The sequence below is a fragment of the Halichoerus grypus genome, chromosome 14 (genome assembly GCF_964656455.1).
Source record: "Halichoerus grypus chromosome 14, mHalGry1.hap1.1, whole genome shotgun sequence".
NCBI lineage: Eukaryota > Metazoa > Chordata > Mammalia > Carnivora > Phocidae > Halichoerus > Halichoerus grypus.
The window spans coordinates 90,276,919-90,296,535 of record NC_135725.1 but is presented as its reverse complement, the minus strand read 5'-3'; the positions used below and the strand labels follow the sequence as shown (position 1 = coordinate 90,296,535).

The 19,617-nt window shown below is 51.9% G+C and overlaps 1 protein-coding gene and 1 long non-coding RNA gene across 9 annotated transcripts in view; both read left to right on the top strand.

Annotated features, from left to right (window-relative positions):
* Positions 1-19,617, top strand: part of AK8 (adenylate kinase 8) — a 116,686-nt gene that overhangs the window by 18,532 nt on the left and 78,537 nt on the right. For all 8 annotated transcript variants that reach the window (XM_036107852.2, XM_036107859.2, XM_078061972.1 and 5 more), the window contains one exon: positions 154-222. In XM_036107852.2, coding sequence (XP_035963745.2) covers positions 154-222 — 69 coding nt within the window. The remainder of the gene's footprint in view (positions 1-153; positions 223-19,617) is intronic.
* On the top strand, positions 3,023-8,544 carry LOC144380088 (uncharacterized). The gene is made up of 2 exons (XR_013443876.1): positions 3,023-7,063; positions 7,800-8,544. It is a non-coding gene; the product is annotated as an uncharacterized LOC144380088 (long non-coding RNA).

Sequence of the window (19,617 nt, the reverse complement as noted above, 5' to 3'; positions counted from 1 at the left end):
GCCACTGGACATCAGTCAGGGACTGGGAAACCTTTGTGTCCACACAGCCAGCTCCTCAGTGTTCAGCTGAGCCCCCTGGCCTGCCAGTTACGTGTCCTTTTTGGCTCAGTATGTGAGTTGGGACCCTCATTCTGTATGTCGTCTTTCCTTTAGAAACTGTCCAGCACACTGCTCATCAAACTGATTCAAGAACGCCTGAAGGAGGAGGACTGCGTTAGGCGGGTAAGAAACCCTGTGTGCGGCGGCTCAGGGGCTCCCAGGGAGAGGGGCTCTGTCACCAGATAAAGGGAGGGTGAGGGGTGTGGGTTCAGGTCCTAGCGCGGAACCTGCAGAAAAGGAGAAAACAGACAAACCAGATCTCAGTGAAGTTCAGTCTGTGGACGTGGATTTCACCTTGGATGGAGCCAAATAACCAGGTGGAATCTGGGGTATCCGTCGGGGATCCCAGGACAAAGCTGGCCTGTCCCAAGCGGTGACAGGAGAACGTTTAAGGAAAGGGTGGTTGTGGAAGTGGGGCGTAGTTGAGGCAACCCACAAGCACTGCTGAAGCACCTGAGACCAGCCCCACAGCGAGCGGGACACTCCTGGACCTGGAGGGGCAGAGGGAGAACTGGGGGGCACCCCAAACTCTCCTCTGCCATCCTCTGATCTCCTGCCAGCACCCCATTTGGCCAGACCCAATGAAGCCAGAGGGCAGTGTGTCCAGGTGAGGCAGTCCATTTGTGGAGGTCAGCCTCCTGGGGCACGGAGGGGGATGGAGGGGCAGAAAGCAGGCAACAGGAGCCATGGGCGCCCTGGGAGGGCTTTAGACACACGGACTCCCTGGATCCTCAGAGGAGCTCCGTTGGGTGGACCCCATGACTCCCCGATTTTACAGATGAGGAAACAGGGTTGGCTACGTGATTTCCAAATATCTTCTCCTGGTCCACAGCTCGTCTTAGTGTCCTCAGATCAGTGGCTTTCACAGAGCAAACAGTTTTAATTTTAATGCAGTCCCATTTATCGATGATTTGAACATTTTTAAAGTATTCCATTTTCATTTATCTCTTGTGTTTTTAACGATATTTCTGTATAGCTTTTTCAAGCTGTGATCGAGTAATGACGGTATACAGACTTACCTTTTCTCAGTCTGTTCAGAGTCACTTCTGTGCCATCTGGAGCAGAATGTCCAGTAGAGTCCCCTCCCCTCCTTGAGTGTATGTCCGCCCTGTGTCTTACTGTGTGTGGACACTGAAAACCCTGGCAGGCAGCCTTACCAGCTTTGCTCTCCGTCATCAAACCTATTTTAAAGAACTCGAGGAGAACCATCTGTTCTGTTTATCCAGGCATTTCCATTTCTGATGATCTCTCTTCGTTCCTGACGCTGTGTGTGGCCCCTTCTATCTGGAACTCTGGTCAGCTCTGCCCCCAGTGAACTCTCACAGAATGTCTTCATTGCCTTCATTCTTGAAGCATATTTGTCCCTGGATTCAGAATTCTAGATCCCCAGCTTGCTCTTCTTACACCTCAGTGTCCCACTTCCTTCCGGTCCGTGTGTTATCTGGCGCAAGGGCAGCCGCCCAGACTCCCGCCCAATTAGCGCGTCCCTTTCCCCCCTGGCTTCCTCCGACACTGTTCTCCCCATTCTCGGTTTCCAGCAGTTTAATCACCATATGTGATTCATTCGGATTTATTCTTTTGGGGGTTTGTTAAGTTCCTTGAATTTATAAGTTTACGTTTTTCTCCAAACGTGGGCAGTTTTTGGCCATTATTTCCTCCTGCGCCATTCTCTCCCCCATGTCCTGAGGCTCCAGGGCTGTGAGCACTAGCTCTGTGGTTCCCTCCGTGGTCACTGAGTCCCCATCCTCTATTTCTCTCCCCTCTGTCGTGGATCAGATAATGTGCACTGAAGCGTCTTGAGGCTCACTGAGGCCTTCCTTTCCCGTCTCCATTCTCCTGTTGGGCCCATCCAGGGAGCTTTTAATTTGGATTGCTGTTTCTCAGTGTTCAAAATTCTACTTGGTTCTTCTTGCTGTCTTCTGTTTCTGAGACTTTCTATTTGTCCATGCATTTACTTGTTTGAGCTCCATTGTTATTATTATGTCTTAATATCAACTCTGGTGGCTTAGTCGGTTGAGCATCCAAGTCTTGATCTCAGCTCAGGTCTTGATCTCAGGGTCATGAGTTCGAGCCCCACATTGGGCTCCACACTGGGTGTGGAGCCTGCTTAAAAAACAAAACAAAACAACAGCTGCTTCAGAGTCTTTGGTAACTCCAACAACCGAATCACGTCAGTGGTGACGTCTGAGGTCTTTTCCCATGTGAGTTGAGATTTTCCCGGCTGTCCTTGTGTTGCATGATTTTGTATCCTGGACATTTTTCATCTTGTTGTGAGACTCTGATCTTGTGTAAATCCTATGGTGGATGTTGATATTGTTGTGTTCGCAGACCACTGATTCATTTGGGCTCAGGCCGCAAGTTCCAGCCACCTTCTCTGTGTTGTGGTTCCCATCTTGCTTCTGTCTTCAAAGCCTTTGCAAGTTCTGTGTGGCGCTCCATAGCTCCGTGCTGTGTGTGCCGCTCAGCGGGGCCTGGGCCGGGTCTGTGCTCTGTTTCCTCTCTCAGTGTCTTTAGAAAGCTGTCTGGGTCACACCCTTGTACACACAACTTGGGGGGAGCCCACGAGTCCATAACAGTTTCATTTGGTTGCTTGCCTGAGCTGCTCTCTCTGCCATTTCCATGGTAACTTCCAGTTCCCCAGTGCTCCTCTTTTTGGTCCTCTGGCCAGAAAGCTGGGACTTTGTTTCCTGCTCTCTCACAGGCTTCCTGCGACTGCGGCCATGTGGCAGGAGGGCAGAGAGAGGAGGAATGAACGGGGCTTTGCTCCGTTCTCTGGGGACTGCAGGGGAGGGGCCCCTTGTCCCCTCAGAGCTGCCGGCACCTGCGGGCACCCTGTGTCGCTGGTGCCGCACCACGGTGCCGGGAGGCTAGGGTACGAGAAAAACTCACGGAGATCTCCCCCACCGTCTGACCGTAGGAGCGCCCTCTCCCGCTGCACAAGCCGGACATGAGGGCCCCTCCTGGGCCTCTCTCGGTCCCCACCTGTCACTCACCGTCAGGTCTCAAGGCTGCCTGAAGCCCAGGCCGGGGCTGCTGGCTTGGTGGTATTTTGAATTCTGGTCTTCTTTCCTAATTCACCTACCACTGTATACTTTTCTGATTCCTCACGTGGCTGCCCCGTGCCTGCTGCCCCCGCATTCGAGCTGCTTTCGGTGGGAGTGAGAGGGTGGGCTGTGCCCACTGTGGGTTCCTGCCCAGAACCACAGCTTGTGTGCTTACATTGTTTTAATATTCACCTATGTGTCCACGTACACACTCTCCCTCTCTCTCTTGCTTAAAATTCATCGAGAGACCCAAATCTGGGAAGATCCCCGGGCATCTTTCCAGAGTGCTGGTGAACAAGTAGCCATTCTCGCAGGCTCGGGCTGCGCCGTCCTGCCCTGTGAGTCTAAATCACAGGAGAGCCACAGACCAGCTGTGGTCTGGGTTTCAGAGTCTGGTCTAAACAGTGTATTTTCCTTCGACCTCGGGTTGTTCACGGTGAGATGATGGTCTTCCACCGCCCAGCACAGGCCAGTGCCCAAAGTGCAGAGGCCGTTCTAAATTGGGGGTAGGCAAATGTTCTCTGTCAAGGCCAGATAGTAACTGTCCTAGGCTTTGTGGGCCATATGGTTTCATGTTGCAACTACTCAACTCTGATGTAACATGAAAGCAGCCATCACAGTGCATAGATGAAAGGGCACGGTTTGTCCCAGTAAAACTTTATTTACTCAGATAGGCAGCAGGACAGATTAGGCTCAGGAGCCATAATTTCCTAACCCCTGTTCTAAACAATACTTCCATGTGATCATACAAACACTTCTGCCCTTTCTCTTCAGTTCTAAATAAAAAGCCAACTTCCCCCTCGCTCACCACGGACCCACCCCACACTCCCTCACTTCCCCAGGCTCCCTGTCCACTGTCCCGCCGATCTAGCCCATCCTCTGGGATGGGGGCAGTGAGGTTTAGGGGTCATCTGGCTCCAGTGAGCCAGGAGGAACTAAGGTCCTATAGGAGGAAAGTGAGGCAGGACTCAGCCTCCATGTCCAGCCTGGAGGGGGGAGCCCTCATTCCTCCAGACCCAATTCCCACTCCCACCCCCAGCCCCTTGGGTTAAGTCTCAACAGAGGCCAGCCTCAGCGTCTCCTTCCCCATAGGCCTGGGGCAGCCCTTCCTTGATCCAGTCCCTGTCCAGGTGCCAACCTGGTGCCCTCTGTCTAGGAGCTCCCTCCTATCCCACTCCCAGTGAAATAAAGCCTCCTATCCCCACCCCCACCCCCACATACACAAAGCAAACTTCCACCTTCCAGCAGTGTTAGAAGAAAGGCCACTGAGCCATAGTCTCATTTTAAGTCTTGTTACCCATTCCCAAGCCCATCCACCCCCAGATGAGCGCCTGTTACAGACACTGCATGGTCCTTGCTGCTGGGACCCTTCCCCTCTGCCTCAGCCCCCCATGAGCAAGGTGGTCCCTTGGCCTTGAGCTTACCACCTGCAGTTAGAGACAGCCTTGCATGACCAAAGCAGGACCAGCTGTGAGAAGGGCCATGAGGGCCACTAACCAGGCCGGGAGAGCCAGGTTGTTCCAGAAGCCTCCAGAGATGGGGCTGGGGTGGTCTGTGGAGGGGCTCTCTTGGGGGGAGGGGATGGCAGGCAGAATGAGGCTCGGCCCCCCTCCATACTCAGTTCAATCAACCTGTGATCAACTCTTTTTAAAACTGACCTATCAATCAATCACCCTTTTGAAGGTTTCCTCTCTTTTATCTGGGAGATGCAGAAACAGTCATTTGTCAGGAATAAAGAGGGGAGGGGAGAGCCTCCTAAATGACTGGAAACGGGCTGGCACTTTCCTGTACAAAACGCTCTATGCCTTAATCCGTAACTGATTATGAATTTGCCAAGTCAAATTAAACTCTTGCATTGCAGATCACTAGGCTAGAAGCATTCGGGTCTGCTTCTCTTCTCTTCACTAAGCTGCTTCTCCACTGTTTAGAGCAGTGCTGGTCCCATTTGGCCAAATATCAGGTGTTACTCCTTTGGTATGAGTGTACCCAAGTCACCCAGACTGGAACCTGCCAGCAGGATGGGGGCTACATTTGAAAGCAGAACCAGGGGGCACCTGGCTGACTCAGTAGAGCACGTGACTTTTGATCTCAGGGTCATGAGTTTGAGCCCCATGTTGGGTGTAGAGATTACTTAAAAATAAAATCTTAAAAAAGAAAAAAGGCAGAGCTGGATGGACACAGCCTTCCTCCCATGTGAGGCAAACTCAGTATGCTGAGAGTTCCTGGAACCAGGACCGTTAGCTGTGGCTCTAAACACAGCAACTCTTCAGTTCCTGCCCCAGGACTCCCGCTTGCCCTGAGGATTGTGGGCTACTCACCCACACCCTGGCCAAGCCGCTGTCCCAGTGCGGGTGGCTCCATGCTCCGTCTGGCAGGATCTCCCCACGCTTAGTTCAGATTTCCTTTTAAGATGCTTACGATACCAAACCACCTCATGATCCAGGCGCTCGAGCCGGAACTGCCATGTCCTGGCTCTTCTGCTCACAGGTCAAGTGATGGCCTTCACTGGCTGCCTCGGTGCAGGAGGGGCCCAGAGCTGCAGCCCAGTCGACCGGGGGGACTAGAAAGGCGCTGGGTCCGCCAGGCAGGTGGGCGAACCCAGCCTCTCCACTCAGACCCTCCTCTTGGCTTTGGGCCGGGCTTCACCCATCCTTCCATGACCCAATCTTAAGACATACAGAACGGCGTTATTTTGTGTAAGTGATTTTCATAAGTTACTGCATGTTTCTGGTGTATAAGCGTTCAACCTGGAATTCAGAGGCGTGGCCTCGTGGGGTTGGGCCATTGGGTGCATTCCGTGGGGGAGACACTGCCTGGAACTCATACCTCAGAGATCCAGGCACTAGATCCAGACACAGGATCCAGCTGGACTGGGCTGGTTTGTTCATGTAATTTTTTAAAATCTCTGTGAGTCACTAAGTCATGGTTTCTGGGGTAAAGATGGTGGTTCTCTCCGTGATTTCAACTAGACGTCCCAAACTTGCCCTCGGTGACCTAGAATAGTCTCTAAAACATGCATTTAGCTACTATAAACCTTCTTGAGCTTATCTAAAAGTTTGGTCCACTCAGCCTCTCTGCACAATGCACCTGCGGCGTGAACAGTGTGAGACCAGCATCCCCGGTCCTTGCCAACAGCTACCACCATCATCAAGATGGTAATATTTATTATTAGTGTTATTAGTTAGTTATATTATAAGTGATATTATTATTAGTTATATTGTACTGTATGACTCTATTGTATGTTATAATTAATACTCTTGGTTGATTTAATTCTATTTATTTAGTATTTATAATGAGATTAGTGATCATCATTATTACTGTGTTGATGATGGTGGTTAGCTGTCTGGACTCCAAGGAAGTGGGGTGCCTGCCTGGCTCCTTGCTCACTGCACCACATTGCAGGGCACAGGGCCCTACGCATCGAGACTGCAGTCGTTATACCGTCGATGGTGAGCACTGATGGGGGTGTGGGGCCCAGGGTGGCATCCGTGACCTCATTGATCTTGATAGCAGCCCAGTGGGGGAGGCACTGCCCTCACTGCGTTGAGGGATGCAGAATCTAAGACTTGCAGAGGTTGTGTGTCCTGCTCAAGGTCCCGCAGTGAGTCCCAGAACAGAAATGCAAACACGGAGTTGTGATTTGGCCACTCTGTTCTTGTCTCACCAATGCACAGTGTCCCTCCAGGGAATGCTTCGCTTCAAGAGGCCCCAGTTCCCCGTCCGTAAAAGGACAGGCTTGGCTGGAGCTTTGAAGCCCCTTCCGGCCTCACAGTCTGATTCTGATCCTGTCCAAGCCATTGTTACCTGCAGAGCAGAGAAATATCTCCTTTAATTTGTTTTAAAATTTCTTCTGAGCTTCAAGGGGCATCCAGTACCTTTTTCATCTCTTCCCGGTGGAGACAGGATTTCAAGAGCAAGAGGTGAGGCTCCTAATTATGTGCTTTGGTTGTTCAGAAACAAAACAAACCCTCATCCAAAATAAACAGGCTTTCTTGCTTTTAGGGAGAAAAATGACACATATGCATATTCATTTATATGGTAATTATTATTATTTAGCTACACAGGGACTAGAATTGGTAATTTAGAGCACAAAAAGGAAGCAGGGAATAGCGTTCAGGGAAAAGTAATGCAATCATAACCCATCAGGATTCTGTAGTTAATGTTGGGGTTTTTTTCTTCTCTTTTCCTTTTTTTTGGTCTAATGCAATCTCTTTGAAGAATTTCTTTGAAGTGACCATCAAATGCATCAGAGAAAGAGAAATTAGCACTTTGTATTGGAATGATGAAAAGGAGGTGGGCTCTACCTGTTGGGGACCCATGGCCTTTCTTTAGGGACAGCCGAGGTCCTGATGTCCGGGAGCTCTTCAGACCACGTCTCTAAGGGCAGAGGGAAGCTAAGAAATGAGGCAGTGGGTTCAGGAAATTTGAGAGGAAAAGGCTCTAATACCAGAGAGATGCTAAATCGTACTTCTTCAGAGTCACATTTGCTTTCCAGGGCTTGGATTACTGAGGTCCCTTTCCTTCTTTTGGTCCTAATCCATCCTCGCACCTACCCTGCTTTCTTCCTGGCCCCTTCTTCATACTGCTGCCGTGGGGATTGCTTAACATAAAATGAACGAATTTATTTCTTGACTGCAATACATTTGTATGGTTCAGAATTCAAAAGGTGGCCAAGTCCCTTCACGCTCCTGCCCCCCAGCCACGTGCTCCCTTCCTGGAGGCAACTGACGTTAACTCTCCCATGAAAGAACACCCCTTGGAAGGATGTTTATATTTTATGCCTACAGAAGTGGTTGTCTTTTTAAAACAAATGTTACGGTGTCCTCCACTGCTGAGAACCTTCGCTGTATCCCGCCCCGCCTGGCTGCCCAGTTTCGTCCCTCTGGCCCCTGGTGCCCGCTCCTTTCACACGTCCTCCAGCTTCACCTGCGTGGCCCCTCTCAGGGCCTCCGCACACTGAGGGGAGGGACCCCCAGCAGTTTCCCTCCCCTGGTGTCCACACCTCGTGTAACCCTCTCCCCTTGAGTGGGAGCAGGACCAACAGAAGAGGGCAGAGGTGAGGACGGGTCATTCCTGTGATGATGTGACATGATCTAACACTGGAGAGCCTCCTTACTGGCATGACCAGCAAGCTGCCGTGTTGGAGAGGCCCACGTGGGCAGCCCCCAGCCAGTGAGAAACCAGAGCCCCCGTCATATAGCAGCACAGAAGGGAATCCTGCCAGCAGCCTGATGGCGCTCGGAAGCCAATTCCTCCTCTGTCCAGCCTCCGGATGAGAACACAGCCTGGCTCTCTCCTTGATTGCTGCCCTCTGAGACCCCAGCAGAGAACCCGGCTAAGCAGCACTCAGACTCCTGCTCCACAGAAACTGAGACAATAAATGTGCCATTTAAGCCACTAAGACTGTGCATTCGTTACCCAGCAATGGAAACCTGATACACCCGCGCTCTTCTCACTGCCTGAGGCCCCCACCCCACCGCGGGGCAGCGCTCCTCCTTCCTTAGTCTCAGGTTAGAGTCATTCCCTCAGGAGGCTCCCCAAGCTTGCCAAGCCCCAGGGAGGCTGGGGGCCCTGTTACACGCCTTCACGGCCTCTTGCTGTCCTGCTCCTCCAGACCCCCACAGTCACGGGGTGGGGGCAGGGGCCCCATCTGTCCCAATCAGTGCAGAACCCCCAGCTCATCACGTGGTGCCCAGCATAGACATCAAGCTTGGGAAATATTTATGACATTCATGAATGAGAGAACGCCATTTGGATGATTCCGCGGTCTGTACCACCAGGGCAATGAAACCCTATCCTCACTCGCTGTTGGCCCAAGGAGGGGAAGGTGCTTAAAATACAACGTGACTGTGCAGTTGAGTCCGAATATCCTAACAATGGTTTCAACAACAGGAACGTGTTTGTCCCAAGGCTTCTCGGAGAAAATATTTTGATGGTTGCCCTGACGTGGTTTTAGGTAACTTGTGGGGAGACCTGTTTAGTGACTTTCCTCATCACATTGTAAAATTGTTTCCATTATCAGTGCTTTCAAGGTCCCCCTTTGGCCTCGGTCCCGTACAGCTTGACCAGGTTCAACTGCTGTGTTCCAAGAGTAGCATTGTGCCCCGAGACCCCAGGGCTCAAGGTTTGAGAACCATCTTCCAATTCGATCATGGTACCCTGTGCCAAGATTTCCCGTGTCCTCCCTCGTCATCTCTTTCATCAACTGAAACAAGGGTCAGCCACCAGGACGCTGGATTTTGAAACATTGAGTGAAGGCCTATCATAAAAGTGACTGTGCCCTGTGGAGGAATTCTAATTCGACTTATCAATTTTTTAAAAACATTGTCTTTAGAAGTCATCCTACCTAAAACCTTTTACAGAAAGAGAAACTGAGGCCCAGATGGAAGAGGGACTTAGCTAAAGTCAGAGGACCAGTGGCCAGGACAGCAGGTTCCGACAGGTCCAGCTTCCACCAGGGTCTCTGTGATGTCGGGCCAGGCCCTTTGACAAAGGCACTTTTGTGTCACCAGAACCAGACTAAGTTGGAAGGTCATGGATGAGAAAATATCTGGCTAAGAGGAGAAAAAGAAGAAATGTTTTGATGTATGGTCGCCTCCGTCCCCCAGATGTGTGGTGGAGAAGGAAAGCTTTGTACCCAATTACCATGGCTTGTCAGATGGTGGGAGTTTATCACCCAGGAAAAGGCAGAGGCCCCTGCGCATCAGGGGTGTGATTTATGGGCCCCGCAGATGGCTTGTGTCCGCCTCTGCTGGCCAGAGCTGTCCCTGGCATGTTTGGGCTGCTGGGCAGCAGCTAGGAAGACGGCAGAAGGGACCCGGTGGGGAGAGCCCCCCAGGCCATTCCACATCCCTTGTGGGAGCTCCCTGAGGTCCCAGACAGGCCACGTGTGCTCCGGGGTCCACAGGGCTGCCTTGCTCTCCCTATTTAAGGAGATGCTACAAGCAAGTGCTTAGCACTGCGCCTGGCTCTGAGGTCCACTTAGGCAGGGTGAAGACGCTTTTCCCGTGCAAGAGGAGCAGGTGAAAACAGATCACGTATGGGCGGGAGAAGACTGCTCCTTCCTACCTCACTGCACTGGAGTCCGGCGCACTTCTGGGGGCGGCACGTGACCTGCCGCCCAGCACGCCGTCGGCATCATTACTCAAGTGAGTTCTGGAACATCCCACCGCCCGCATGGATGAAAATTAGCAGTCTTTTAAATGTAGGGCCGGAGGGAAAAAAAAAAAATCAATGAAATTTAAAAACCAGCTAGAGTCCATCTCTGCTTCTGTCCACGTGCCTTGGTTTTTCTTTGATTCTGTGAGCTTCCACTTGGGATGGAGTTCTACTGCTCGGGAGGTGAGGACTAGCTCGAAAGGGGGCCGAGCATGAGGCCGAGCAGAAGCCAAGCACATAGAACTCGCTCCCCTCAAGGGCTGCTCTGGGCTATCAGGCAGGCATCTTTATCATGAGTGAGGCAGGAACTGGCCCCCTTGGGCTCAGCAGGTCGGTGCCCTCCCCAGTCGTGTTCTTTGTCACAGCATGATCTTTCTGCTTCCCAAACCATGATGCTCAGAGCCCCAGCCAAGGGGACGCTGCACTTGAACGGACACTAGACTTCAGCATCCTTGTGTCTGCCCCTGGTGCGCCCAAGGGGAGCCTGCGGGGACACCACCCCGTCCGCACCCAGGTCACTGTCTGTAGTTCCAGACACTGTGCCAAGCTCTGAGGCATTTTCTGATGGGAGCCACACAACTCTCCTATGAAGGTGTCAACAACTAAGACTTATGGGCACCTACTGTTCGCCATGACCTGTTTTCAGTCATGTTGGGGACAAAACAGAACAAAGGAAACAGTGCCTCCTTTCATGGGCATGTGGCTAGGGGTGTGGGTGGGGGGCCAGCACTGTGGGTCAGGGGCCAGAGCAGCAATCCTCCCCTCTGGCCGAAAAGGAGGCCGCAGCACCAGAAACCCTCTGTGGATCCAAAAGAGGGATACGTGCGCTATCTAAAGGAATACAGACCTTCCAGAAGTCTGTCACATTCAAAACATCTGGCTCCACATCATCCCCTTCCTTGGCCTGAAGAAAGAGTGTCATCATCAGAAGCCAGACCTTGGTCCACCAAACGCTGACCTCGCTCCCCAAGTTCCCAGGCAGGAAGAAGTTCTGTGGAGCTCGGTGCTCGGGGAGGAGGGTCACGCCCACCTTGGGGGATGCTCACCGCACACAGAATGCAAAATTATACTTTGTGTTCCCAGGAGGACCTCTTTTTTTAATCTCACTTAGTGTCCTGGAGTCTCTCAGTTATTTTGAGAGAGAGGAGGGGATGAGGCGGCATACTTTTGACCGTGGACCCTAAAGTTTCAAATTTACTTGGCAGGCTTCTGGAGCCCTTTTCGTTCTCCCTTTTTAGGCACAGATTTATGCTTCCCTGCCCATAATGCGAGTCAGTATTTATAGTGGAAATGCTGACGGAGTCGAGGAGTCCGAGTCCGGGCCGCAGAACCACCAGCTGTTTGTTTTATTTCTCCTCGCGGCGCCATCGGGCTGGCATTCATCACCCACCTTTCATCCTCTGATGGGAGGAACACAGGATTTTCTTGCCATTGTTTTGACACTCACGGGTTTATGGATGTCACGCGCGTCCTCCGAGGAGCGCGGTTTTATTGATCAACAGCTCTGCGGAGCCCCGGGGCTGTGTGTACCTCTAGCACAGACACGGTTAGGCTTGCAGGGCATCGGAGGGGCGGTCTGGCCTCCACTCGGAAAACTTACGGCACGCGTCATGGCGAGGCAGGGCTCCGGGGGAGCCGGTGAGTACACCCTCAGGATCCCTCCTCTGGGGGGGTTTCTGGCCCCTCGCTGGAGGCCATGGTTGGCCGGTGGGTGTGATGCGGGGCCTGCGGACGGCATGCGGGGCCCGGCTGTGTGCACGCAGGGCAGCAGCCCCCCGGGTGCTCGGCGGGCGGCAGGTGCACGTGACCATCCCTCTCACTGTAGACGGGAGGAAAGACGGGACGGGATGCAGCTGTGAGTCTGATGTTTGAGCAGCCATAACTTTGGCGCCAGCAGAGAGAGGGGCCCGGTGAGGCTGGACACAGGGCTGGACGTGGGGCCACCAGCACGTCACCTGGGCCGGCTTGAGTGCCCATTTGGCTGTGGACCTGAGGCTTGCCTCCCGAGAGCCAGAGACGCCGGCCAGGGGGGCAGAGCAGAGGGCGGCAGCTCCTCGTGCCCTCCTTCCGAAGCTCTTCACTCCTTGGTTCCTCAGTGAGCCGCCCGCTACGAGCAGCAGGGCGGGTGCCAGAGGCAGGAACGCACGCTGGGCACCCCCACTTCTCCAGCACCCGCGTCAGCCTCACATGGTGCTAGCCCTTCATGTGCATCCTCACATCGAACCCCAAACACCAGCAGGGGCGGGCGCTCCCAGCTCTGCCTGCCTCGCAGACAGGAAGTAGTCACACAGCTGGGAGGTGGGGGCCCCAGGGTCCCCATCTGGCTCAGTGCCATCAGTCTGTAGGATTTGAACGACATATGGAAAGTCACACGGGTGGTTTTTAGCTGTAATCTGTAACGTAGTCACTACCCCCAGCTTTAATTATTAAACAGACTACCTCTACCATTAACTACACGTCAGAGTATTGGTCAGAACACGACAGCAAGTGGGTATTTCCTTGGTGTGCCTTTTCTTTACTGAGACTTGGTGGCATTCGCTAGCACCGAGACTGGTGAATTCTCATTCTCTGAAGACATGATAGATGTTCTCACATTTTCCTTTGCAACAATTGGTTAGGTTGGGCTTTTCCTGGAGCAGCAGAAGGGGGTCTAGTCTCTGGAAGCAGATCGAGGACTGAGGTGAGAGGAGTTCAGGAAGACATGAACAGTGGGCCCGGCCTCCCGGTGTGTTGGGAGTGAATGCCCCTGGGGAAGTGAGCTGAGGGAGAAGAACGCGTTGACTGGGAGAGAGGGAGTAAGGGCGGGAGGGGGCTTTCTCGAGGGAGACAGAAGGACAGAGGGGCCAGCACCCCATGGGGGCGGGGCGGGGGAGCCGGAGGGACAGCGGCTCCTTGTGGAGGTGCAGCCCCGTGTCACGCAGGGCGCTGCCCGCCTTGTGGGACCTGGCCTCACAGCTTCATAAAGTCACCCCTCTGTGGATTCAGCCTTTCTAAGTCTTGTGGAAATGCGGCTGCCCTAGCACCCCGATTGCTGGTGGGGGAGAGGAAGGAGTGGGTGTGCGTGAAGCGCCTCCTTGGGGCCAGGTACTTGACCTTCACACTTGTTATTGATGACCTCTTACTGCCCCCATTGTACAGATGAGGGCACTGAGACTCGGGGCAGGCTCATTGAGATGACAAAGCTGCGGGATTAGAGCCAAGATTTGGACCCAGCCACAGCTCCATCCATGGCCAGTGCTTTCCCTGCCCCGGGGCCCAGATGGGCTGCATGGGGGTCCCAGGGGAGAGATGGGCAGCGTGGGGGTCCCAGGACGAGGGGAGAGCTCCAGCTTGCAGGGAGGCGGGAACAAGGGCCGGCTGCCTTGGTTTGGGGCTGTGCCTGGCTCAGTGGACTGGCACGGAGAGGGAAGCATGAGGTCTGAGGAGCCACTTGGGTCTGTGGGTGGGGGGACACTGCAGCCTCTGAGAATGAGGCAGGGGCATTGGTACCCAAGCTCGGACACAGCGCTCGGCCTGTGCGCTCTACTTGGGAATTCCCCAGGGAGGAGTGGTTTTAGTTGTTGATCAGACTAAGGTTCCTTGTCAGCCCCTCTCCAGTGGCTGCCCCTACTGCCGCGTGGGGGTCCCCCCTTCCTTTCCTGATCTCAGGGAGCTGGTAGAATCGTGTAGGAGAAGCAGGCTGCATGGCTAGAAGTAAATTATGTTGTAATGTTCGAAGATCGTCAGAGGCAGGCCAGTCACTCGTCCTGTGTTGCCTATTTTTCATGCATGATTATTAATAATGTGCTAGTCACTCTTTCACTCTTAAGATGTCTTTGTTAGACCATAGATTTTTTTTTTTTAAAGATTTTATTTATTTATTTGAGAGAGAAAGAATGAGAGACAGAGAGCATGAGAGGGTGGAGGATCAGAGGGAGAAGCAGATTCCCTGCTGAGCAGGGAGCCTGATGCGGGACTCAATCCTGGGACTCCAGGATCATGACCTGAGCTGAAGGCAGTTGCTTAACCAACTGAGCCACCCAGGCGCCCCTGGACCATAGATCTTAACAGTTCCCCTACTTAGAATCACCTGGTCCATGCCTCTTGATTCACAGAGGACGTTCAATGCCTTGTACAAGTCAGGGCCAGCTGGGAGAGGAAATGGGTTAAGACAGATTTGGGGCAGCAGGTGACAGTTCGTCCCCCCTGGAGCAGACACTCTGACCTGTCCAATACAGAAGCCCAGGGTGGTGGATAAACACCCCAACGAATTAATGAATCGATGAGGGAGTGAATGAATGAATGGATCTTACCCCTCTGTAAAAACATGATGACTGTTTACCCATGTGCTGGACCCCAACCTGTGGCCGGTGAGGCTCCTACCCATTTCCAGAGGAGCATACTGCCCTTGGGGAGGGCCCCCGGGCCAGGCGATGGCAAGTGGTCCCGAGCACTCTGGAGCGGGTCCACTGTAGCTGAGGCCACTCACCAGACTCCCCTCGTTCTAATACAAATGCGTTTCCCCTCTATAATTGGAAAGCTTTCCTCAGTTCCTATCTGGAATGCCCGTTATTCTTCTTTCCAAGGGATCACCTTTCTACATGAACCCTTTATATTAATTTCTACCAACTTGGGACGCCTGGCTGGCTTGGTCAGTGGAACATGCAACTCTTGATCTTGGGGTCATGAGTTCAAGCCCCACTTTGGGTGTAAAGATTACTTAACAATAAAATCTTTAAAAAAGGGACACCTGGGTGGCTGTCAGTTGAGCGTCTGACTCTTGATTTCGGCTGAGGTCATGAACTCCAGGTCGTGAGATTGAGCCCCGCATTGGGCTTCGTGCTCAGTGCCGAGTCTGCTTGAGATTCTCTCTCTCCCTCTGCCCCTCCCTGCACTTGAGCTCTTATGCACACGCACGCTCTCTCCTTCTCTCTCAAATAAATAAATGAAATCTTTAAAAAAAATCTTCAAAAAAAGTTGTACAAACTTAAGAAGGATTCCTTCTTGCAAGGAGGTAGAGAAAAAGACCTAGTTCACCTTTCTCAAGATTATAATGATAAAACTAGCCACTTCTTTGTTGCTAGACACTATGCTTATTCTGTGGGTGTTTGCTTAGGGTCCTTATTTAATTATCCCAACAACTATGGGCTAGACTGATATTACTGCTCCACTTTACAGATGAGGAGAACAAGGCTGGTGGGCGGGTGGTTGAGGTGACTGGTCGGAAGTCACCTGGCTGGTGGTGGCACAGGCTGATTCCAGCGCCCCTGCTTTTCACCAGCAGATAATCTGACACCCTAAAGGGCAAGTCTTATTTCTGAAGAGGTGTGACCGCACCGCAGACATGCTGTGAAATGTTGGAGAGGAATGGCTCCATTAACTGGATGTTGTTGGATTATCCATGTCATTCATTTCTAACCCGAGTCACTGTGTCTGAACCTCAGAAGGAGATGTTAGCCCATCAAGTGCCTTATCTCTGTCATGGGCTGTCTCGTTGTCATCCCTGCCTTGGAGATGGGATGGGACTGGTCCATTTGGGGACAGAACCAGATGGCCTTCAAACTGGGTTTTCCTCTGCAGAGCAGCTCCGGGGGCACCAGTGACATTTAATGTGAATTTGACTTTAAAATATATTTTTTTAGCTATTTGGTAACATGCACATCTGTGCTATACCAACTTTTAACACCCTGGAGCTCGCTGGTCTTTTAACCTGCAGACCTAGGAGTACCGATTGTCCTGGATCTGCATATTTGTATGGAATGCCACGCTTGTGTCACTGATGAGCAAGAGTGGGACTCAGCACTGTTGGTTATTGAGAGGAGTCACTCGTGCACGTCCAGCCTTTTCGGAGCAGGAGCATTGCTGCTGGGCTGGGCTCAGAAGGCCAGGCAGAGCCCAGGGCATGCCTTGTCGGTGCAGAGCCTGTGTGTGGGAGCAAGTTAAGGAATACTCCGTTCTGCTCCATTAGTACACTTGAGTGTGGTCAGGAATGCCAGCAGGTGTTGCGTATTGGTTGAAGTTCAACTTTGAAATAAAAATTCTTGTCGGTCATCCTTCAGATGAGTTGGACACGGAAGGCAGCCTAAGATGATACGGCAGGCGAAGGCGTCCATGGTTTTGTATACACCAAAGGAACTGGTACTGGGGCAATCTGATGTCAACTTTTGCGTGTTTATCAAAATAGTCTCCTTGTTCTCGTGGACTGCCTTTGCAACACATCAGTTTGCCAAACTCAACCTTTTCAGATGCATTTCTTTCTTTCCTTTTTTAAGATTTTATTCATTCATTTGACAGAGAGAGAGAGAGAGCACAAGCAGGGGGAGCGGCAGGCAGAGGGAGAGGGAGAAGCAGGCTTCCCCACTGAACAGGGAGCCTGTTGCGGGGCTCGATCCCAGGACCCCGGGATCATGACCTGAGCCCAAGGCAGACGCTCAACCTACTGAGCCACCCAGGCGCCCCTAGCTGCATTTCTTTCTGGCTGGTAATATGTCTCTTTTTTCCTTCTCGAGTATGTTGGGAAATCACAGAATACTTCATTAGAAAGAAGAGGGATAGCTGGTGGGTCTGTGGTGCATCTCGTGATGCTTCCTCTGGTTCGGACTTGAGCCGAGTGAATCCGATTCATCAGGTCCAAATCTTCAGCCTCGGATGGCCCCCTCAGGACTACGAGGAATCTGCATTCGGCTCCCAGAAACGTCTGCCGTGGAGTCTCCTGCATGTGCAGTTGGAGCTGGGAGCCAGCAAAGGGGCCTCCCAGGGGAAGCACCCGACTCTGGTCTTCAGAGGAAAGGGGAGGAAACCAGGGGCAATGCATCAGAAAAGCAGAGGACCCAGAGGGCAAGAGTTTTACGGCGTGAAGTTGCTAATTGTGCTTTAATAATAGTCAGGAGGGCAGAAGAGGCCAGTGTTCACACAGAGCAGGACAGCCCGCTCGGCGTCGGGTCGCGCTCTGCTGGGCCTCGCCAAGTTCCCTGGGCTGGCTGGCTGCGTTCTTTCCCTTTTTTTCATCTGTGACATCTGCTCGGTGCTTGTCCCTCCTGTGATACCGTACCCCTCGCAGCTGTGCAGACCTCTAGCTCTGCGCTGCTGCATGGAGTGCCCTGAGCATACGGCCTTTTTGATGTGTGATAAAACAGAACCAAGCCACGGGGGTATGGCGAGCGAAGGCATCAGAATATCAATTAACCTGCTCGGAACAAAGCTGCGGCTCCAGAGTGGAATAGACATTTCACTGAAGTGTCAGGAAGATGGATAATGTATTCTAATTAGAGGTTGACTGAGACCTCCGCATCCAGCCACTCCTGGTAGTCAGACCCACGAACCTAACGAGTGTCCCATCATGGCACTGGCCAGGTGCTGTTTACTGATTTATGACTTCTTGCTTTGCCAGAATTTGCAGCCATTAACTTGCCCTCAACCAAAGCTGCCGTTTTCCCTTGAAAGTGCAGTCCATCCTGCAAATGGGTAGTTCCTCATAACCTCTATAAATGCCAGAGCTCTGGGAAGGAAGATCTTTTCCGAGCGCTAAGCCTAGTGCTTCCATCTTAAGGATGCCCCAGGCCCCTACGCTCCCTGCTGCGGAGGCCTCGGTCACTAGCCTTCCTTCCCAGGAGGACTGACTTGGGCCCGTGTGGGGATGAGGGATCTCCATGGTTGCCTTTCCCACCAAGTGTGGGCTGCACTAATGGGGCGTGAGTGCTGCCCTAAGGGGTCCCTCAGGGACCTTAGTACCTGGGTGATCAGACCATCCCCTGGAGTCTGAAAGAGCAACCCTGGAGAGCCAGCAGCTTGGGATTCACTTCAGAGCCCCCCACCTTCTTTTAAAAATTTCACATCCACACCAGAGTGATGCCGGTGAGACCAGGCTAATTAGGGAGATGTTCCTCATTTTGCTGCACTTTTCCCGCGTAATTGGAAGGCCCACTTTCTCCAGCAAGAAGTCGGTGAGAGCTGTTCCCCTGAATGGTTCTAAAAGCTTTGGACCACATCCTGATGTGAGCTGCAGTTTATGGGTGAGATGATAATAACTGCTCCTTAATGCAATATTAAAAGCAGAGGTCTTTCTCGGTGCTGAGCGGAGACGGAGCTCCAGCCTTCTTTCGGCTTCAAAAAGGAACTTGAAACAATCCCCAGCCCCGGTGCCAGAAGCAATCAGTGGGCTCCCAGCCCCTCCCTCCAAATAAAGAAAAAATAAGGGGGTCTGAATGTAGCTAAAGTTCAGAAAATTTCCGTTTGGCTTCCAGAGCTGTGAGCGGGGAGTTCTCAGATGTGGTGCCTCCCGGGTACCGTGGTGGTGTGCACGTCCGTGGGTGTTTGCTCTGCTCAAGAGCGGCAGCCCAGCTCCAGGCTGGCTGTAACAAGGACTTGAGGGAGCAAAAGGCTGTTAAAAAAATTTTTTTTTGCACTTTTGCTTCATTAGCTCTAGAAACCAGGGTTCCATCGGCTGCGTGTTTTCCTGCATAATTTAAGAAATTAATGAAAGCGTGCCTGATTTTTCCAACACTCTTTACTCTGTAAATTTGTTTAGTTTTTTTTCTTTTTAACTGTCAGTGGAGGCCTTTGGAACCTAAATATTTTAATATTGAAGAAATGCAGGCCCTTTTCTGGTTAGTTCCTTTTTAGGAACACACAGTGTTATGTAAATCAGGTGTTATGGGTTATAAATGACCTTGACTCTGAGTTCAGCCCTACAGGTCCATCCTCTGAGCTTAAAGCAACTAAGTTCTCCTAATGACATGAGGGAGGGGTCTATGGCAGGTGGTGCCCTTCTGGGGGCCAGTGTCCGAAACCGCAGCTTCCAGAGTGGTCAGCTGACCGCCTCGCTGCAGAGGGCAGACCTGAAGCTGTTTGCTGCTTTATTTCACTCTTGCAAAGCTTACTTTACCTAGTGGATCTGGACATCAAATCTGAACCATTAAAAAGTCTGTGTGTGTAACTCTAGACTCCTGGCCCTTGAAAGGACTTTAGAAATTGTTTAATGTGAACCTTGCTGAGGGACATAAAAAAATCAACTTAAACAAATGGAAAGGTAAGGCAGTGAGATTGTGAAAATGTCAATTCTTCATACATGTATCCATTTAATGTCATTTCAGAGTCCTAGCGGAATTTCTATTTTTGAACTTGCAAAATATTTTTGCTGCTTACTTGGAAGAACACATTTTTGAAAACAAGAAAAAAGAAGGAGGAACATATCCTATTAGATGTAACAAACATTATAAAACAACATTTTAAATGGTGCGAGGGGGCGCCTGGCTGGCTCAGTCAGCGGAGTGTGTGACTCATGATCTCAGGGTCATGAGTTTGAGCCCCACGTTGGGCGTAGAGTCTACTTAAAAAA